This window comes from Parasteatoda tepidariorum, chromosome 1, assembly GCF_982258835.1.
Source record: "Parasteatoda tepidariorum strain Cologne lab strain chromosome 1, Ptep-v5.0, whole genome shotgun sequence".
NCBI classification, from domain to species: Eukaryota; Metazoa; Arthropoda; class Arachnida; order Araneae; family Theridiidae; genus Parasteatoda; species Parasteatoda tepidariorum.
The window spans coordinates 133,522,467-133,543,988 of NC_141755.1; the positions used below are offsets into that span (position 1 = coordinate 133,522,467).

The 21,522-nt window shown below is 28.8% G+C and overlaps 1 protein-coding gene and 2 long non-coding RNA genes across 7 annotated transcripts in view; 2 read left to right on the forward strand and 1 right to left on the reverse strand.

Moving 5' to 3' along the window:
* LOC147816999 (uncharacterized) overlaps positions 1-21,522 on the reverse strand; it is a 62,514-nt gene that overhangs the window by 37,377 nt on the left and 3,615 nt on the right. The window contains exons 1-2 of one of the 5 annotated variants that reach the window (XM_087153671.1): positions 11,844-17,618; positions 1,056-1,178 (exon numbers count right to left, since the gene is read on the reverse strand). In XM_087153671.1, coding sequence (XP_087009797.1) covers positions 1,056-1,178; positions 11,844-11,858 — 138 coding nt within the window. In that variant the 5' untranslated portion in view covers positions 11,859-17,618. Of the gene's footprint in view, positions 1-1,055; positions 1,179-11,843; positions 17,660-21,522 lie in introns of those variants that run through there. The other 4 variants (XM_087153668.1, XM_087153661.1, XM_087153676.1 and 1 more) reach the window with 4 other exon arrangements.
* Positions 1-21,522, forward strand: part of LOC147817000 (uncharacterized) — a 48,687-nt gene that overhangs the window by 24,218 nt on the left and 2,947 nt on the right. The gene's annotated exons all lie outside the window — the stretch shown is intronic.
* LOC147817001 (uncharacterized) overlaps positions 1-21,522 on the forward strand; it is a 45,268-nt gene that overhangs the window by 21,047 nt on the left and 2,699 nt on the right. The gene's annotated exons all lie outside the window — the stretch shown is intronic.

A 21,522-nucleotide genomic window follows, 5' to 3' on the forward strand; every position in this document is an offset into this window, starting at 1 on the left:
AAGAAGTATAATTCTGATAATCTGACATGACCCTAAGAGTTTCAACCAATCATATAAGAGGAAATCACTTGAGATCTTAATGTTTTTTTAAAATCCATATAACATTTCTTAATTAGTAATAGTACTCATCATATGATGTATACATCACATGAATGTAAATTATATTTCCTTCTGAATTCAACAAAAATGCATTATCACATAATTTAATTGTGATTCATAAAGTATGATTAGGATAAGTACAAAAGCAAACCATGATGATCAACTGTAAATATCTATGCAGCGTAACAAAAGTAACAACTTTATTAAATCATTCACATAGTTTTGAAATTTTTTTTTTAAAAAAGCACTGTCGTTGTTCATTTACGTCACACTAGAGCTGCACAATGGGCTATCGGCGACGGTCTGGGAAGCATCCCTGAGGATGATCCGAAGACATGCCATCACAATTTTGATCCTCTGCAGAGGGGATTGCACCCTCGCTTCGGTAGCCCGACGACCTGCACGCGAAGTTGAGCACTTTACGGTAGCACAGTTTAACGAGGACCAATACCGCACACCCTCGGTCCCTACGCAGACTGATCCAAGTGGTCACCTACCCGCACACTGATTGCAGCCAGTGATGCTTGACTTCGGTGATCTGATGGGAACCGTGTCTTAACGATCAGTCAACTGCGGGACTAAAAAGAACTGTCAGATTTGTTATTTTATATACATCTTTGAATTATCATGCTCTATTTTTTTACATGATATAAACTGTCATACAAACATGATATAAACTGTCATTTTATGATTGCAATAATGTATTCACTTGTAATAACTTAATTCAGAGTATAAATTATAGTCTTTTAGAAAGTTTATCTAAAAGGCAAGTAAGATAATCCATGGATTTTGATTTTCCAATATATCTGCAGTCTTTTGTGGATGTTAAATAATCAGAATTTGAACTATTATTTAGCTATTAGACAACAAATTCGTAAAAATATTCGTCAATATCAACACAATAAATGAGTAAGAGACATTTAAATTTAAAAGACAATAATTGAATAACCTCTCACTTTTACAACATCTAATTCTCCTGAGAAATTTTGAGCTGTTGTTCGTAGATTAGATTGTTGATCTTTGAGCTCTTTCACATTGCTTTCTAGAGCTGTCATTTTACTTTCAAACTTAGCAACACTCTAAGAATAAAATTAAATGATTATTTACAGTACTTTTCTAAAAACAGAAATTACTGTATTTTTCACATAAATGATGGTACGTTTTTTTAAAAAATAAACAAATACATCAATTAAAAATTTTATTCAATAAGTTCCAGTATTACCTTTCTTAAAATAGATTGAAAAATACTTTAAACTAGGGGTGCGCTATCTCTTGATCTGCAGACCAAGACAATATCAAAAATATAAATTTTTTTTTTAGAAAAAAACATCCCAGAATTTTGAATTACACATTTAATTTTTTTCTCTTTTTTTAATGAAAAGGAAACTAAAAAAATATCAGTTTTGCATTTTTTGAATTTTAATTTATAATTTTATGTCCAATGTTTAAAATAATTTAATTTTATTGAGTTAACTGATAAAAAAAATTTAGTATCTAGTATATTGATGTTTCTGTATGAAAAATACTATAATTGCTAATATCTGTCTAAATACTTGGACAAGCAAATTGGTCAACCTGCTGTCCAAGTGGCCCTTCTCTTAAAAAGATTGTGCATCCCTACTTTAAACACTTTTAGGTTTTTTAGGTATTTTAGGTGTGAAACTATCTTCCGCAGTCTTACCACCAAACGTTTTTTTACAGTTTCCCGTACGAATGATTTTGCTTTCAAAAAAGATGTCTATAAATTCTAATACAGTAAAACCTCGCTACAACAATATTTTGCGGACCAAATAAGAATATTGTTGTAGAGGGATATATTGTTATATCGAGGGCCCACATAATTCTGGGACGCAATGAGATTTTTTGAAATTTAATGTTATATATTCATTAACTATAAATATATTTATATATTATCGAAAAAATTAATTTGCAAAGTGTTTATTACGGTTAAGCATTAAAAACAATGGATATAAATACAGAACATAAGATTGTAAACTTACCTTAAAAAAACATTTTTATTGAAAAAAATCAGATATTTTTGTTTGTTTATTCATTTTTCTGACTGTTAAGTCAACCAACAAAGTATGCATAGAGTCCAATGCCCGAAAATGATTTTCATTTGTAAATGGAAGACTTGAGAAAAATGTCTTTAGAGATTTTACGGATTGAAGAGCTTCATGGGGTGACAATACGGACTGTGATACACATGGATCATCATCACCATCTTCTTCCTCATCATTATTTTCCATTTCATCCGTAATTTCAGAGAGAATCTCTTCATCACTAACTCCTGCGAAAATTGTGAGATCGTCATCCGCAGTTAAATAGTCCTCCACGTTAACACCATATGTTTTACCCATTTTTTCCTCAAGTTGGGATAAAGATTTTTGAAGATTCAAAACTAATTCTTGATTATCTGAAAGATCACTGTCTGTGGAATTTTCTTCACTATTAGAAACAATTTCATCTTCCAAGACACACAAACCGGCCAAAATCCAACAATTTTGAATAGTTTCTTCTGTTACCTCCCACCAACTACCAGCAATAATATCACATGCTTCCTTGACATTCACAGTTTTAAAAGGATCTTCTACTTTATTTTCGATGTTGACAAGTATCGATTCAACCAAACGCTTCCTGTAGTATCCTTTGAAGCACTTGATTATGCCCATGTCGAGTGGCTGCAAAATCGAAGTGCAGTTGGCCGGGAAATAAACAATTTCGACGTTGTGTAGTTTTGGAATTGAGGTGTGAGCGGTGCAGTTATCAATTAATAAAGCAATTTTTTTCTTCCTCTTTTTCATTTCTTTATCTAACATCAACAACCATTCAGAAAAAAACTTAGAAGTCATCCAAGCTTTTTTATTGGCTTTATATTCCACTGGAAGACTTTTCACATTCTTGAAACACCTCGGCTTCAATGATTTGCCGATAACAAGAGGTTGAATCTTGTGTGTCCCTGTGCTATTGGCACACAGAAGAACAGTCAATCTCTGCTTTGATTTTTTTCCGCCGTAACATTTTTCACCCTTAAATGCCAATGTTCGATCGGGAAGGAATTGAAAAAACAGCCCAGCTTCATCTGCGTTATAAACGTTCTCTGGTTTATACTTTTGAAGAATATCTGTCATCTTCTCTTGATTCCATACATTTGCTTCGTTAATCGGAGCAGATTTTTTCTCTCCGTGAACTTCCTGGAAAGTTATTCCATGTCGATCCCGAAAACGCATTAGCCAACCATTGCTAGCTTTAAAAGTTTCGTTCCCTAGCATTACTGCGAATTTACGTGCTTGTGTGCATAACAAGGGACCATTTATCGGGATATTTGTTGCTCTCATCTCTTGAAACCATTTTAAGACGGCAGCATCAATGTTTTCATTAGTTGCGACTTTTAGTCGTTTACGCTTTGGATTAATTAAATTTGAACTTACAGTATCTTCGATCTGTTTTCTTTTCTTTAGAAACGTTGCAACTGTAGATTGAGATAATCCGTATTTTCTAGCTGCATCAATCTGTTTCATTCCATCATCAATATCTTTAATAACGTTAAGTTTATCTTGAAATGAAAGTTGCTTTCTCCCTGCCATTACACTAGTAAAAAATATCCAATACACTGAAGACTCACCAAGCTGAAAATGTTAGCAGCACTAAATGCGAAAAGTTCTGATCGTAGAATTTGCGCTAGCTCATGAAAACACCAAGTGTAGTTTAAATCAGGGATTAAGTGACAGTGATGAACGATGACCAATGGTCAGTATACATTTTTTTCTCCTCCTCAATTTCAATAAACGTGCTCCACCCACCTTCTACAGAGACAGTACCTTCTCAGGGTCGCAGGTGTTACTGTGATGTGTGTGGTCATTTATGACTCATGATGTTACAATGGTGATTTCTTAAGAACTGAAGGAGGCAATTCTAAAACATGAAGCTCTTAGGGTGGTCTCCTCAACAGTGGGGGAATGAAATTTGAATACAAAAGCCATTCTCTGATGTGCAAAGAAATAACAGTGGGGTGAAAGATCATAACCAGCAGTGACCCTTTTATCAGAAAAGATGAAAAAAATGGTAAAAGATGACAAAAAGGCATTTTACATTATTTGAAAACCAGTAAAAAAAAATGGAAAATAATGTTGAAATTTGAAAAAAAATCGTTTTACAGAGGTTTACTGCTTCAGAGAATATCGTTATATTGAGAGGAAGATAACATTAATCCATATGCAAGTTTGGCGGGACCACGGAACATTATCGTAATAGAGGGAGTTATTGTTGTATCGGATATCGTAGAAGCGAGAGTTCACTGTATAAGGTATAGTGTTTTCTAAACTAATTTTTAGGATCTTCGTCAAACACTTCGGAGGTAAATTAATGAGGTCGGAAAATCATTGATAGAAATAGAAATGTTACTTAGTGATTTAGTTTCATCACACTAGTAATGATCTTTGTGCTTCAATTATAACAATTCTAATTTCAAGTTGCAGAATTAAAATTTTTAGATCATTCTAAATGAATAAAAATATCATTTCATCAGATACTGTACATTAAATGGTTATTTTCAAAGAGAGATGACCCATCTTGAGTACTCATGGTACAATAAAACTATGAAGAAGCAACACCAACAGAAATCACGCTTTTTAAAGCTGGAACCCAATAGTTTTTAAAAATTGAGTTATCATAAGCAGCAGAAATGAGTTGTATTTTTGAGAATAGATAAGCTTATTTAATTTTGTATAATTATTATTATTTCAAATGATAATATTCCTCTGCATACTATTTGTTTTTGTAAGTTTATTCCAAAGTAAAATACTTAGAGGGAAAATTCAGGAATATTACAATATATTTTAACAGTAGAATGAAATGAAATTGTTTTAGTACATTAACAGGCACAATTTTTTTTCATATTAACTCAAAAAGTACATGACATATACATTCAAACTATACCAATTAGTATAATAATTTTTCATAGAATTAATATAATTATTTTGTTTTGTTGGTACGAAAAGAAAGACCTAAATGGACATAAAATAGAAATACTTGACTCAGAGACTTAGTTATTGGTCACAGAAGTATGTTTTTATCAATAGAACTATTTTAATAAGGCATTAAAACTGAATTCTCAATGTATTTATTTCAAATATCATTTAATTCATCAAACATTGTGAGATTAATTTAAGAAGAGAGTATTGAAAACAGTATAAAATGGTTTTGAACTGTTTTCTGTAAATGAGGTTCGCTTCATTGTGTATAAGTAATACTTATTTAAATCAAGCCTGTACAAAAATTCTATTTCATATCAATTTTAGTGAATTTTCTAAAAAATACAAAAACTGGGACCAGGAGAAGCTGGCAATAAGCACTTACATTCATCGAAGTAAAAAGTATGCATATAAATCTTAATCTAAAAGTCATTTCTTTAAACCATTATGCATAATTACTTAAACTATTAACACTCAACATACTGCAGCACAGGCCATATTATCACACTGGTAACCTGTTCAGAGATAAAAGAATTATTTTCGCCATCAGTGGATATTTGATCGCCCAAAAGTTTTTTTTTAAAAATTTCTTCGACAAATACGGAGAAATTTGGGAATATAGGAGTAAACAGAAGATAGTCGTAAAATACAGGAGTTTTCTTTACAGGTAAACATATAAATAATGACCTTAAAACATATTCCTTCAAAATATAAAGGGCTCCCACCTAAAACCAGAAAAAAATTTCCCTGACTTGTCCTGACATTTCAAGTAAATTTCAATGAAATCCAGACCATGTTTTATCTATAATAGGGGGTGCACAACCAGAGGAATCTGAACGAAATAAAAAATATTAATTCCAATTTTTTTTTCCTTTAAAAAAATTTGGTATATATTCAAGTTAAAACATCTTTCGATGTTTTAACAAATTATTACGAATAGTGAGTAAAGATTCGCTAATTTAGATTACGATTTTTGACGTGGTTTATTTGCGCCAGTATTATAGCATGTCAAGTTATTTTTCAATTGTTGTTTTGGCAATTATTGGTACAATTGCTACAAGGTTTTTAAAGTCCCGATATATTTCATATGCTATAGCGACGTCTTAATTTCGAATCCCACATTTAAGTACATCACTTTTTGACAAGCTTTATTTACGTCGATTTTATTTTAAATATGAAAGGATTTTGATAGATTTGTTTGGTAGTTTTTACTCTGTGATTTAAGAAAATTCTTATATTTTTAATACTAGTCAGAGAGCAGACAAGTTTTGAATCGTGCATTAAAATAATTACTTTTTACGTGCGCTATTTGCATCGATTTGAACATTAATATAAGAGGTTTTTCGAAAGTGTTTTCTTCTTCTTTTGTGATTTAGAATATCCTGATATTTAAACACAATATTTGCAAATCACGCAATTCGTTTGCGTTTATTTATTTATTTATTTATTTTTTTTGTAATTTGAAAAGTATTTATGTATCTTATCAAAATCGACACCTTCCTGAAGAGAATTTAAAAAAAAACGAGATGAGTAAATTTACATAAAACACGGTCCCATTTGCAAAAAAATAATTCAAAACATGTGCATATTTTTTTTAGCCCCATGAACACGTGGAAGTTTAACAGCACACACTTAAACTATTCTTTTTGCTGTCATAGGCGTTTTAAAAATAATACGTTATGATTCTTCTTGCAATTTAAAAGTCACACATCATAATTCGCATTTACGCAATCTTAAAATTGCACATCGTTTTAACAATAACGAGATTTGAAAAATCATCCATCGCGATTCGAGATTTAAAATCGCGATTCATGTTCAGTCGTTTAAAAAAATCATACATCGCGAGTCTCGCAATTTAAAAACATCACTATTCGCGCTATTTGAAAACCATGCATAGCGATTTTTATTTGAGCAATTTAAAAATAAATAACACATCGCTATTTGTATTCACGAGATTTAAAAATCAGGAAAGGAAGAACACCGTTTGTGATAGATTCCAAAACTGATGAAGTTATTTACCCTAAGTTTAATACTGCCTACACCAGCTTCTGTCAAAAGGCAGTTTTCCAGAATGAATTTGGCCTGTTAAAAATTACAGAGCAGTTTTCAAACAAAATCATTAAAATTTTTTATTTAATAACTCGAAAAAGCTATCATATGATCAAGTAGATAAAATTATCACAATATTTAAAAACTTTGCAAATTACAGGATAACCATTTCAGATCATTTATGATCATATGCTGGGAAATGATTTCTATATCATTAAATTTTAACTTTAAAAATTTAATCAAAATAAGTTTCAAAGAGTAATGTAAATTTTAATTGATTTTAAATATATACAGTCGGACTTCTATTTAACGAACTTCCATTTTGCGAATTTCTCTATTTTGCGAATTTTTTCTAGGAACCAAGAACATTTTGGAAATTTCTGCGTAAAATATCTTCCAAATAGCGAAGTGAATTTTCTATTTAACGAAATTTTCTTTGAGATCCACTTTTCTTATTTCCCAAAATATTTCAGAACATTTCAAGCATGTTAACGCATTTTAATGACCTTGAATTGGTTTTTGAAGTCCCCTCAACTTTTAGAGAAAGCAGTAAAATCCCTTTCTGCTTGCATTTCTAACGAAAAGCTCAGACAAAATTAACGGATTTTATCAGTAGCAATTAAACTTAAGAATGCATGTGGTAATGTATGTTTGAAATTACTTAGCAGTTATATTTTTATACAACAAATAAATACAGTTATAATTTTATACATAAATTTAGATTTCTTTTTTTAGTTGAAAATGTATGTAGCATGATAATGTAACACTGGATAATGTTTTGCTCTATTCTTGTTTTCCATACAGATTTCTTTTATGGCTAAGATTTATATACAGTAGAGAACCGATTATCCGGAACGATCGGGACTATCGCTATTCCGGATAACTGATTTTTCCGGTTTTCTGAATCGCTACAAAAAGCCGTTTTTTTAGTGTTAAACCCAACTAAAAAAAAAAAAAATATTTGGAAATAATCTTAAAAATAAGAAAAAACGATGAGGTAATACACTAATGATTATTTCTGAAATGATGGTAAGGTAAACATCTTTCAAAAAAGAAAGAAAAATTCTAAAATCTTATGAGGAAAAAAAAAAATTTTTTTTTAAAATTGCGGGAAAATGTATCGAATTTCGTTCCGGTTTTTTGGTTTTCCGGTTTTCTGATTTCCGGATAACGGGTTCTGTACTGTAATAAATAGTAGATACTAAGTTTACAAGATAAAGGTGTATCAATTTGTATTTTAATTATGTCGAGTGTTTATGAATTTAAAACCTATTTCATGTTTTTTAAGTATGTCAAAAGGTGATTTTCTATTTAACGAATTTTCCATATAACGAACTTATTAGCGGGATTTATCAACTTTGTTAAATAGAGGTCCGACTGTATGTGTAAATAGTAAGTGTCATTTTAAAAAAGTATTGGTCATAAGGAATTGAAAGCAAGTATCTTAATAGTTTTTTTTTAATAAGTAAAATAATTCCTTCAAAATAAATGTTTTTTCTTCTTCTTTTTCTTCCCTCTCTCAGCCCCTGCCTCTTATGATTAATTTAAAATAAATGTTTTAAAGTAAAAGTATATTCCCTACTAAATGCTAATTCTTTTTAGCTGAAGGGGTTTCGTGTCAATTTTAATCATTTTTAACCTTTATCTTTCTTTAAATCAAAGTATTTAAATTGCATTTTTTTTAATGACAAAATACTTATTTTTTTAAATTTAATTCTGTGGACAAATTTTTTAATGTTAAAATTTATGTTTAAATGGACTTAAAATTATGTTAAAATGAAAATGGACGTATTATGTAATATGATAAAAATAAAAATGATTTTTCCAAAATTTTTAATTATTTTAATTTATCTAAAAAACAATTTCTGATAAATTGATTCTGATTCTGTTCCCCCCCCCCTAAGTAATCAGTTTTGCAGTTTCTCATTTTAAACATTTAAGATTATTCAATTTTATGCAAAGATATTACAAGGTAAACTGACAAAAAGAATTTAGTCTTGAGAACAATGATGTTTATATAACAATTACTACCAACAATTGCTGCCAACATGTCTGTCTAAATATTTTGGCCTGCGGCCTTTTATTGGTAAATCTGCTGAGCATGTGGCCCTTCACTCAAAAAAGGTTGTGCACCCCTAATCTATACCATGTAATTTGTCATTAGAAAACAGAGTCTTTAATTTGTAAGGCTTATTGCGTTATAAGATTTTTAGAAGGTAAAAAAAATCTTTAAATGAGCTAGTTTCCCTAAAATAAGAAATTTTTACAACAAATAATTGTAATAGACATTGGAATTATTGAACTTGAATCTCAATCACTGATTACTGTAACTGATAATTCTAAAATTGGTTATTTTTCTGGAATGATACAAGAATTCTCCAGCTTTTTGCCAGAAATTGCAATCTTTCCTGACTATTCCCTGCTTTTTAAAGTTAAAATAAAACTTCCTGGGAATTCCGGGTTTTCCCAGACCCGAGGGAATCTTGATATCATAAATCTGTTTTTAGTAGCGAAGCAGAATACCGATAATGAGATGCAGAATTATTCAATATTAATACAAATATTGAAACATTTATTATTTACCATTTAGGAGACCAGTGAAGCATTTGAACAAGGCTTCACTCAATTCTCTCTCTATTAAAAAATCGGAAAGGCTACTGTTTTGGGCGTACAATTTAACATTACATTTTGTTTTGTTGTGCAAAAACTAAACAATTTAGAAACTTGAAATTATACAGGTAAACTTGTAGGAAAAAATACTATGTGGGCCGCTCTACAGACAGCAGGAATACAACTTCAGAGTTGAAACTAGGAATGTTGAAAAGGCCTCGCTTGTTTATGCACAGCGTTTTTTTTTTCTTCTTCTTTTTTTTTTTTTTGAAATTCCAATTTGTTGAAAGTTATTGCACTTTTAAGGGCTTTTTTATCTTCTTTTTTTTGCCTTAGGTTACATTTTGCTCTGCTGCACAAAACTCTATAATCTACTGTAACAATGTCACTGCCACAGGGGTATTATTTATAAATTTTATCTTAGTTTTTGTTGGTAAGTGTATAAAATTCTTTAAAAGAAAAGATCGATTAATTAAAATAAAATCTAATTTTCCTGATTTAAAAAAAAAAAAAAAAAAAATTCAGGAAACTCATCCTTATATCTGATATCCTGAGTAGAGACTGATTTCTAGAAGGGATATACAGAACAAAGTTCACATTAGGTTGGAGAGACAAAATTATAAACTATAGGGGAGAGTGGGGTCAATTGTAACAGGGTACGATTGTAACAGAGCAAAAATTTCGAGTGTCCGGTTCTAGATTTGGTTCCTAGGTGGCGCACAAGGTGTATTTAATAAATCTACATGCACACTCCTGCTGGCAACCATTTTTATGTACTTTTGAAAAAGTTACACCACAAAAGATATTTTCACGCGATGTAAGTGCTTTTTTTGGCATTAGAATATTATATTGTAACAAAGTAATTTTGTTTAAACAAAGAAAAATTATTATCCGAATATGTAAGTGGACACCTTAATTAACATTTAAAAAAAAGATTAGTTTTGTTAATAAACTAGCATTGCTTTTAACAAATGAAGCTGAAATGGCGTCTTGGGGACAATTGTAACAATAAGTAAAGGGACAATTGTAACAGCTGAAAATAAATAAACTTACGTTTACAAATCATTACTTAACTCTTTAAGAACCACCAATAGTTTCCTGTGTCATTTATATTATGTTGCATGTGCATTATTTTATTTGTCACCTTTCACAGCATAAATTAAAATTTTTAACCCCTTAAAGTTAGAAGTTTAACCCTTTAGGTCTCTGTTCATTATTATTTTTACTCCTAATATATAACTACTATTTTGATCAATAAAAATACGTATATATCACAACTATGATAATATGTATAATTAACTATGTTTTAGTTGAATTTATGAACTGTTACAATTGACCCCGTAAGAGGGGATAATTGTAACAAGTGCACGACTGTCAAAAATTGTTAATAACTAATATAATAACATTTAAAATAATGTATTTACTTTTTTTTCTAGTAGAGGATAGTCTACTTTACTCGTCTGTCAATTAATACTAATAATATATTGGAAGTAAAAAATGTTACAATTGATCCCACTCTCCCCTATCATGATCGGAAATTAAAACGCTGTATCTATATTAGTAATATAAGTTTATAACAATATTGCTAATATATAGATTCTTTGCACAGATTTGGATAAGTGAGTATTAAAAAAATAAAAATCTGTGACTTCGGGAAAACAATGCAAAAAATTTTAAAATTATTTTCTTATTGTCTGTATGAATATTGAATTTATGTGACAAGTTATGTTTTGATTTATGAGGAAACCAGAGACGAAACTTATTCATTTTGCTCGGCAATGCTTTGAAATTGAATGAATACAAGTATCACGATATTTGATTTCTCGAACGTGTGAATACTAATAGGAACATTCACTTTTTAAATCGCACAAAAAACTAGATCATTTTTTTTCACAAATTAATAAAAGGGAAAAGTGCCAAAAAATCATTCTCTTATTATATTTATATGCCACAATATATGAAGAAATAGTTCCCTAAATATTCAAAAAGTCACTATTTTTGAAGAAAAAAAAAGTCTTTAGACACTTTTTTTGCTTAAAAGAGCCGCCATAGTCACCTACGAACAAAATAGGTGGCAAGTATAGTTTGTCTATGGTAATTACTCCCCCATACAAAGTCTGAGGCCATCTGCTGCTATGGAAACAAGAATAGCACATCTGGAACAAGATAGCTTCTTTTCTCTCTAGGGCTAACACAATAGACTGGAGAAAAAGATTCCCCTTCTCCCGCCTACCAGAGCCAAAAACTTGTCTAAACAGTGACCCCCCACCCCTACTTGGGATAGTAATACCACTGTCACCAACACTGGACTAGACGAATTTTCAAGATCAGATAAAAAGATAATACCAAGTTTATCAGATTATATTATTTTTCTTTTATAAGTTAAAGCATACTGTATAAAAAACATTAAATATTTATTAATATGTGTAACTATTATGTGTACAATGGTTACACCTATAGAATTTTTACCAAAGTTTTGGGACACTTTAAGAGTTTAAGACAGTAAAACCAATGTATTCTGTCCAAAATCTTAATCCTGTTGTTCTCAGGGTGTGAAAATATGAGGCAAAATTGTGGCAGAGACTTAGATTAAATATGCAAACATGAAGCTACAGACGGATACATCCGAGCAATACAAAAATCTAGATAGGTCTCCAAAAAATTGAAACTTTAAATACGTAGTAGATCAAAGAATCCTACTCAATTAAAGATCTTTTTACTTTTTTTAAGTCATAGTTAAATATTTATGTCATTCACTACTACATCAGATGAAGAAATGTAACGACAATTTAGCTGCTTTAATGAAAGACAGTTAAATTTTTAAGTTTTTCAAATGTGACATGGGATGAGATTAGCCAAAACGCAAAAAAGCTGAATTTCCACGATAGTAAATTTTACGCATGCGCAACCCTTTAATAATAAATTCCAGACAGTTTAAGGTAATAAATAATGTCTTGACATTCAATTGTGTACTAATCTATTATTATAAAAACGATTACATTGATACTTAACATTTAGTGAAAATAAAATTACCAATTGAAAAAATAAAGCTGGAAATTATATTTTTCCTCAGTTCACGTAAGAGACAATATCTACTTGAAAAACTACCTGATTTTGCAAATTAAAAATACTGAGGATATAAATTAATATTTCATTTCTTTTAATAAATACTGTTATGTGATTTATAGCAAATATATCAGTAATATTACTTTTTAAATTATATTGGAAAAAAAAACTTTAACAATGGACTGAATCATTATGTTCATATTATAGTGTGATCTAACTACAGCCCTCTGAAACATATCAATAACAGTAAAGTAGAAATATATAGTAACTCCTTAACATACAAAAATTGCTATTTTAGTTTGAAAAATTACATGACAATCAGCAACTGCTTAGATAATTGTTTTTTATTTGATAAGAATTTTGCATTTTATAGCATAAATAACAGCAATTATAAATAAAATTTTGATTAATTAACTCTTTAATTAACTCTTTTTCCCCCAATTTTTTTTTAATTAAATCCCTTTTTAAGTGATTGCTTTTGTTTGCTTTATCTCTTATGTTTGCTATATTTAGTCGTTAGTCCATCTTCAAACATCTTGTGACAAATCCTATTTTTTCTTCTTTGCAAGCACAGAATAAGTTTTGAATATATTCCCTTCCAGTTTCTCTGATGTTGTAACACTTACATATACTAATAATCGTCGTTAGAAAAACAGTCACCTTTAAAGTAACTAATTTTAAAAAAATTTACTTCTTACAAGAATCGCGATAGTTGATCTTAAAATTGCGTGAATATGAATAACAATTATGGATTTTGAAATCACATGAATATGAAACTAGATATACGATTTTGAAAATGAGAAAATACAAACTGGGATATAGAAATTTTAAAATGCATAAATACAAATCACGATTCATAATTTTTAGATAGCGTAAATACGAATCATGATGCGTAATTTTTAGATTGCATAAATAAGAATTATGAATTTTAAACTTGCGTGAATACGAATCGCTACATAAGTTTTTAAAAAGACGTAAATACGAATCACAATATCGGATTTTTAAATCTCGTAAATAAGAATCGCAACGTACAATATTCAAATCGCTTGAATAAGAATCGCAACACGCAAATATGAAAAGCTATGTTTGATATTAAAATCGTGTGAATAAGAATCAAAATATTAGCAGATTCCTGGCTTGGGACCTTTAAAAGGCTTGTCAGAAGCAGCGTCGTTTGAACTATGAAAATCGGATCTATCTGTAGGGCGGGTAAAAAATTCGGAAAATCTTATCAGCTGCGTGTAAAAGGGGTGAAAATTGGTAAAAATGAGAAAGGATTGGTAGATACGTAGTTTGAATTTTCTGCTTCTCTTTGAAAATCGGTGAATTTTCTAAAAAAGCGGAATACTTATAAAAAAAATGAAATTTTTAGAAAATCTGAATTTTTGATAAAAAAAAAAAAAAAAAGCTGAAATTTATGAGATAAAAGTGAAAAAAGCGGAAAAATCTCATCCCTGCATGGTTACAAAAATGACGCTCTGAGTGTTTTTTTGTTTTTTTAACCCCTTATTTCCGAAGCGTCACGAAAAAACATCTACATGCAAACTCCAGATAGGTGTTGTTTCGTGACTCTCCAGGTATATAAGGTGGAGAAGGTAGCTTCGCGGTTGTTGGGGTTCATTGGGGGAGGGGAGAAAATAGGATTGTCAGTTAACATCAATTAGTTCCCTCCCTATGCATTGTTGAAAAGTTTTCTCCTAAGGTTGCTATTCTTAACTTTAAAAATTGCAGGCACGGCTCTTAGAGAAAGCGCCAAACACCAAATTTTATCTTCTAATGCAAACTTCACGGAAAGACACTGTTTTAAATCAACAAATTGACGTATCCTGTGTTATAACGAAATGCTTCACAGCCCTTTTTTATAAAAAATAAATAAATAAATAAGTGTTTTTCAGAATTGATGTTAAAGTATTTAGAATTATTTAATCAATAAGAATTTATAATTGTGTCAAATTACAATTAAAACTAAAACATAGCGTTTTTTTATTCTTCGCGGGAATTCCTAAGAGCTGCTATACTTTAATAATTCTTTTCTCTTAGCCACAAGAGTTTGTCATAGTGCAACCGTTAAGCAAACTTCGAATAATTATGGAACATATATTAATTTCTTCGGTTTAATAATTTTTCTTTGCATTAACACTTTAAATTTCAAAACGAAATTATAATATTTTTCATATCACATTATGAAATTTTATTTTTGAAGCAAAAAAAAAAAAAGGAACCATTTAATCAACGGCTATGTTCATTTGTGGCAATTTGACTTGTTAAAATAGTGCTAAATATAAGTATTTACTGACAAAATAGCCTAAACTGACGAAACTGTACTTCACTCTAACCACATTAAATATTCGCTATTCATAGGAATAAGAAAGTTGTTTAATTAATTCTGTCAAACATTGATTAAAATTTCTTTTACACTTGTTAAAATACATCCATGGTTAAAAAAATGAATAAATAGAAGAAAGAATAAAAAAAACACTTTTGTATTAGAAAAAAAAAGCGTTTGTAATTAGCGCATACAGAAATTTGTTTGATATTTCAACTTAATTACCTAATACAATTGTTATTCTCAAGTCTTTGGAGGTTATGATGCTTGAGCAATTACCTTATACTTAATTTTTCTTATTAAAAAGTGGAATCAAATTTTAATTACATAGTTTTTCGCGGAATTTTTTTTCAAAACAATATATCTAGTACACAGAGGAAATGTAGTGTTTTATACGTACATATACGAATTAATGTGCTTTTGAGCAGGTACACAAGGAAACCTCAGGAACACTTACATAAAACTTTCGAATAGTCTTCGAATGATAAAGATCAATGCTTTATTGTTAAATAATAATACGCCGCATAAATCGATAAAGGAAAAAAAAAAAGATTGAAATTGAAAAAGGACTGATTTCTTGTTTTAGTTACTTTTTTAAATTTAAAAATGTATAACAACATTAAAACTTATATTTTTCATTATGATATGCGTCGTTATGTTACTCGATATTGATCGCGAATAAAAAAACTTAGACATTATCTTTTAATATTTTATGGTGCATAAAAATATTGAAAATACAATACATTAATGTCTACAAATTTATTTCAATGTAAGAAAAGATACGAATTTATTCTAAGGAATTTTCAGTATTTCTACTTTTTTCAATATCTTTTTCGTTTATTTTTGTTCAGAAAATGTTTAGAAATAGACGACCTAACGAATTTTCGAAAATGTTTGAAAGCCTTTCATTTGTCATACAAAAATCAAGTCTTTATCGATCAATATACTACTTTAATTTCTCATTGATTCTCAACCTCATTGATATCAAACCGTTTTAATGTTATTCAAAATGCTAATGATTAATGTTAATATTTTACTAACTTTAAATATTTTCTTTTTTTTTCTTTTTCTTAATTATGCGTAATCATTTTTTTTTTCTTCATAAAAATCATTCAGTGTTCTATTTCAAATTTATATTACTGTGGTAGTACTCCCTTAGGAATATTTCTTTTTTTCGCAGCAAGGGAAAGACTAATGTTTGTAAGTATTCTGAGTAAGGATTTACACAATACGGTTGTCCACTATTTGCTTTACATAGAAAAATTTCACAAAGCTTTTTGACTCCTCTTCACCACAGGGCATCTAAACTATCCTACTAACCCACAGTTACCAGAGGCAGAAATTCTTTCAATACTTGTCTATTCCTTCTTCATTGTTACTTGTGGAATTACAATAGCTGCGGAAAGGCATTGTAAGGTATTGCACACAGTAAACGTCACCAAAGAAAAATACACAAAATTCAAACACTTCATTTTCTGTTGTTTTTTTTTTAAATTCAAGAAAAAATGATACTGTATATTTTTTTTCTGGGAGAGAGAGATTAACGATCATCGTAAAAAATAAGGAAAAAACACGGAACACCTTGAGAAAAAGATATAGATAAAACTGATATTGGAGGAAAAAAAGTTAGAGAAATTCATATTCAAACATTGTCACACCAAAAGGTCGTGCAATTTTCATCAGATTTATAAATATAATATTAACTAAGTACTGTTGGTTTTTCTATGGTGATAAAATTAAAGATATCTAGCCTTTTTTCTATTACACTTTTTCTATTGTATTTAATTAGTTTCTTTTAGTAAATAATGTCTAATAATTCAACTGTTAGTCTCTCTCTCTTTAAACAATAACATGAGTTAATTAAATTTTAATTGTTTTAATTAGGGGAAAATAATATATACTTCAATTTATTAAGTGCAAATTTTTCATGCATTTTCAATTTCATATATACCTTCTCTGATCGACTACGTACCCTAGTTTATGGTGTTTCCCATAGATTTAATAAAAAAAATAGAAAATTTTTTTATCCACACATAAAAAAAAATATAATTAAGTAAGTAAATAATTAAGCAGAGACATATATTGTTACTAATGCAAAGTAGAAACAGAAAATTATAAGAAATAAACTTCCTCTACTTAGTTATTTTTCTCTCTTCTTAAATTTTTTTTTTCAAAATAAGAAATGTGATTTTTATTAGAAATAATGAAATTTAATGTCTAAAAACTAATACTTAAAAATTAAAAGATTTTAAATATTGTGGGCATTTTTTTTTTGCTGGCAGCCAATCTTAAAACAGATTAAACAATATTTAGAATATTTAATAAAGATTTTGAAAACAGAACTTTTAAGGAATTTAAAATACTTGTTCAAAAAAATCTAATTGCACAGAAATTATAATTTAAAACTTTAAAGATTTCAATGATATAAGAAATTACATTGTATAGTGATATTTAAATTTTAAATCACTTCACAAGATCAACCATTAAATAAATGTAAGCATATTCATAAAATAAATTTATTTCAATGGTACCATTCAATTTAAATTAATTCAAAACAATTTATTCAAAATCTGATGATTAATATTGGTAGACGTAAGAAAACTCTATCATATTTTATGTAATCAAATCTTCTTTTTTTTTCTTAAAGAAAATTCTTAAAAGAAAACAATAGTTGTTTTGCTGCCTTTTCAGCTTTTTTTTCTCCTTTTTAAATTTTCTTTTTTTTTTCTAATAACGCAATTGGAAACAGTTACCCAAGTTTTTTGTTCTGTTTCGATTTTAGCAATTTTAATAAATTTCAAATTTTGTCAATAAATTAATCATTTGAATACAATTTGAAAAAGACTTTAGTCCTAGTCAGTCATAATTTTCCTTTTATTTTCTTTTGAATAACCTCTTTGTCTATGCATGCTTAAATTAAAAAATAAATAAAAATCAACTGTTTCACGAGGGAGGAAACGAGGGGGACTAAGTCTAGTAATTTCGTTATGAATGAATGTGGTCTGCCGTTTTTCTATGTGTTCTAATTTAGGAGAAGTGCAATAATTTTTCTTCTTATATGAGGAATGGATAAAATTTCCAAAAAATCGTTTCTATTTCAAAATATTTTGAAAGTTTGATTGTTCTAGACGACATATAAAAGTATTTACTGTTAGCCTGCAAGAACGAGTGGGAATAATTTTATGACACCATGCATTCTATAAGTTCGTATTCCTGAAAAACTAGGAAAGAAACCTTTTCATCCCTTTCTTATTCGTAGCTTCCTCTATCTATCTTATTCTGTACTTATCTACCTTTTGTGAGTAATTAAAATGACATTTGGGCATTTTCCTTCATCACCAATAGACGTTTTATCATTTCCCCAAATATCTTCCAGTTTGTTCGACCAATTATTTTATTTTTTGGTGGTTGCTGAGTTCAGTGCATTATTTTTTGCTCCCAACTGAATTTTCTTGAATTTGTATACAATGTTCACGAAAAGTTTTGCCGCAATACTTACAAGAACTGAGCTATCTAATAAACATCCACAATTTGTACCTAAGACGCTACCTATCTGTGAATGAAAATCAAAAACCTTGCTATGTCATTGATTAGAATCACTAACTACGCGTTCAAATATTAAACGATTTTCGCCTGGAATCAACCAAAGTATAAAATAAAAACTTCTAGAAGTTTTCTAGACTAACGATTTGAGACTTATTTTTTTTTCCGCCCCAAAACGTATGATTTCTGTCTGTAACTATTGTCTCCAATATAGCAAAATATAAAAAAAAAAAATATTATTATATACAAACATGTCTGCATTAAAACAATCATATCGAGTATAATATAATAATTTATATTCAAATTATCAGTGAAGTAAATATTATGCTTTAAATTTTATTGCGAAAAAAAAAAAAACAATGGTACACGTTTCAAATAATTTAGCAATAATTATTCAAAGTAAGTCTAAGACTAAAAGGTGATATATTTCTATAAAAAAAATTTAAATTTTTTTTGCAACGTATAAATGAAATTCATTTTGCGTCAATCAAATTTTGAATCGCACAATACTTTGGCTAGAGTTGAATAGAAAATATGGCTTAACTTGATGTTTCTTTGCGGTTGTAGCAAATTTAATCTTGCACTGACTTTTCTGACATTGCATGTATCTCTTCTTATTTTGTTTTAAGAAATTAGAAATGTTTTTACCTCATTAATTAAATTAAAAAAAAAATTATTCAGTGTGTTTATTTATTATTATTATTTTCTTTCAAGATTTAAGTTATTTTAATGCTATTAACCATGCAACATACTACTATTTCTATTTATTAAAATTATTCACGTTAATATTGAAAAAAAAGAACATAAATGAAACATTTTACTTTTAAAAAAACTCAACTATCAACAGGCTTTATTTAAAATGTTAATATAACGGAATGGATATTATCACCTTCCCGCTTCCTGCTCCAATGTGCTGTTTACTTTATTCATTTATTTAATATTTTAAAAAACTGAGTGTAATAAAAAATACTTTTAAAATTTAGAAAAAGCCTTCCAAATTATTAAAATTAATCAGATAGTATCCTTAATTGTATTAATTTCTTTATCCTTTATACTTTTTTTCTATAGAGAAAATTTAAAAACAACTGAATTACTTTAGTTCTGTTTTATATAAACTTTTGTTTTTGCAACAATAAACAATGCTTTGCACCTATGTGACTTATTAAAGCATTCTAACGTAAGAAATAAACATAGCTGCCAACATAGAGAGAAAAAAATCCAGTAGATTTTACGAAATAATATAAATTTCACGATAATTGTTGCATAATGTACTAAATATTTTAGAAGTAGGAAATTCTAGGGATTTTCTTAGTCATCAAAGTAGAAAAACTGCAATATTCTATAGTTATGATTGGCGTTAAACATACTCGAAATGTTATGTATTACGTTTACTCATAATTTTGAACATTAATAGGCATTTAATTCACCAAACATAGTTCAAAGATTTTTTAAAAGTAATTTAAAAAGATTACTGTGAGTAAAAATAAACTGAACATTTTAGAACAAAAAAAGTTTTGGACTGATTTCTATAAATGAAGTTCACTTCATTATGTATAAGTAATACTTTTTAATTATTCAAGCAATAATCTGCACAAAAAATTAATTTCAAAAGGGATTTTTTAAGGAAACTTACTCAATTTTTGGAATTTTCTAAATTGTACAAAAACCAGGAGAATTTCAAATAAACCAGTAGACCAGGAGAAACTGGCAAAATCCAGTAGTCTACTGGAAAATCCAGTAGAGTTGGCAGCTATGAATAAATAAGAAAAAGATAATTAAATAGATAAATTAATAACATTTGTAAAATTACGACAGTAATTATTTTTTTTAAAAATTATCTAGGGCGAAATGTTTCTAAAAATATACGAGCAAGAAGGATTCAAATACAGTTTCCGTTTTATTTATTTATTTATTTTTCCGGAGAAGGAGGCCAGCACACCTTGATCGAAGAATATAGTGGTGTCAATCGCTATACAAAAGGGAAAGAATTCCCGATGTGTGTTGTGAATGATTGAGCCGGTTGGAAAGGGTACTGAGTTGAGGCGAGTAAGACGAATACCTGCTGCGTAATGAGAATATAATAATATACTATACAAAACACTTCTTGACATAAGATAGTAAAAGCTAAAATTAATTTTACTTTGGCCATTTTTTGCTGAAAAGGATTGCAACCAGCAAGAAACATTTTCTTGGAAAAATAACAGTTGGGCTTCATTTAACCATGAAGAAAAAACCACATTCTTTAATTTATTGTTGAACGTTTACTCAAACAAATTCCGATTCGACGTCAAAAGTGGTTATTGGGAGAAAAAAAAGAATCTGTAACTAGACTTGTATTTTAAAACTTAGACTAAATAATATACTTTCAAACTACAAAAGAAAATTCTTTTATTTTTATTAAAAAATGAATTTAAGGAATTCTAACAACTTTGAAATTCTCCATTATCAAATATTAATGTCAACAAATTGCTTAATATTACACTTATACCGTTAAAAGTAAATTATGCCTGATAATTATATACAAATTAGCTAAAATGATAGTATTCTATTTTTTCACAGATTTCTTTTCACTGAAAAAAAAAGATACTAAACAGACTAATCCATCTTTCTGATTCTTCAATCATAAACTAACCATATATCTATAATAATACACACAAATAAAATGTGATAACTTGTGGCCACCAGATGTGGGAATAGTTTTTGTTATAATTTAATTTAAAGTTAATGAAGCCGATGACACTATTTGAATGTTCTTGCCTACAAGATAGCGAGCACGTTATGTAAAGGCTTAGTTCTTAAAGATGAAAACGCAGGTCTTGATATCATTCAGTTTTATTACTAATTTATTGAACAATA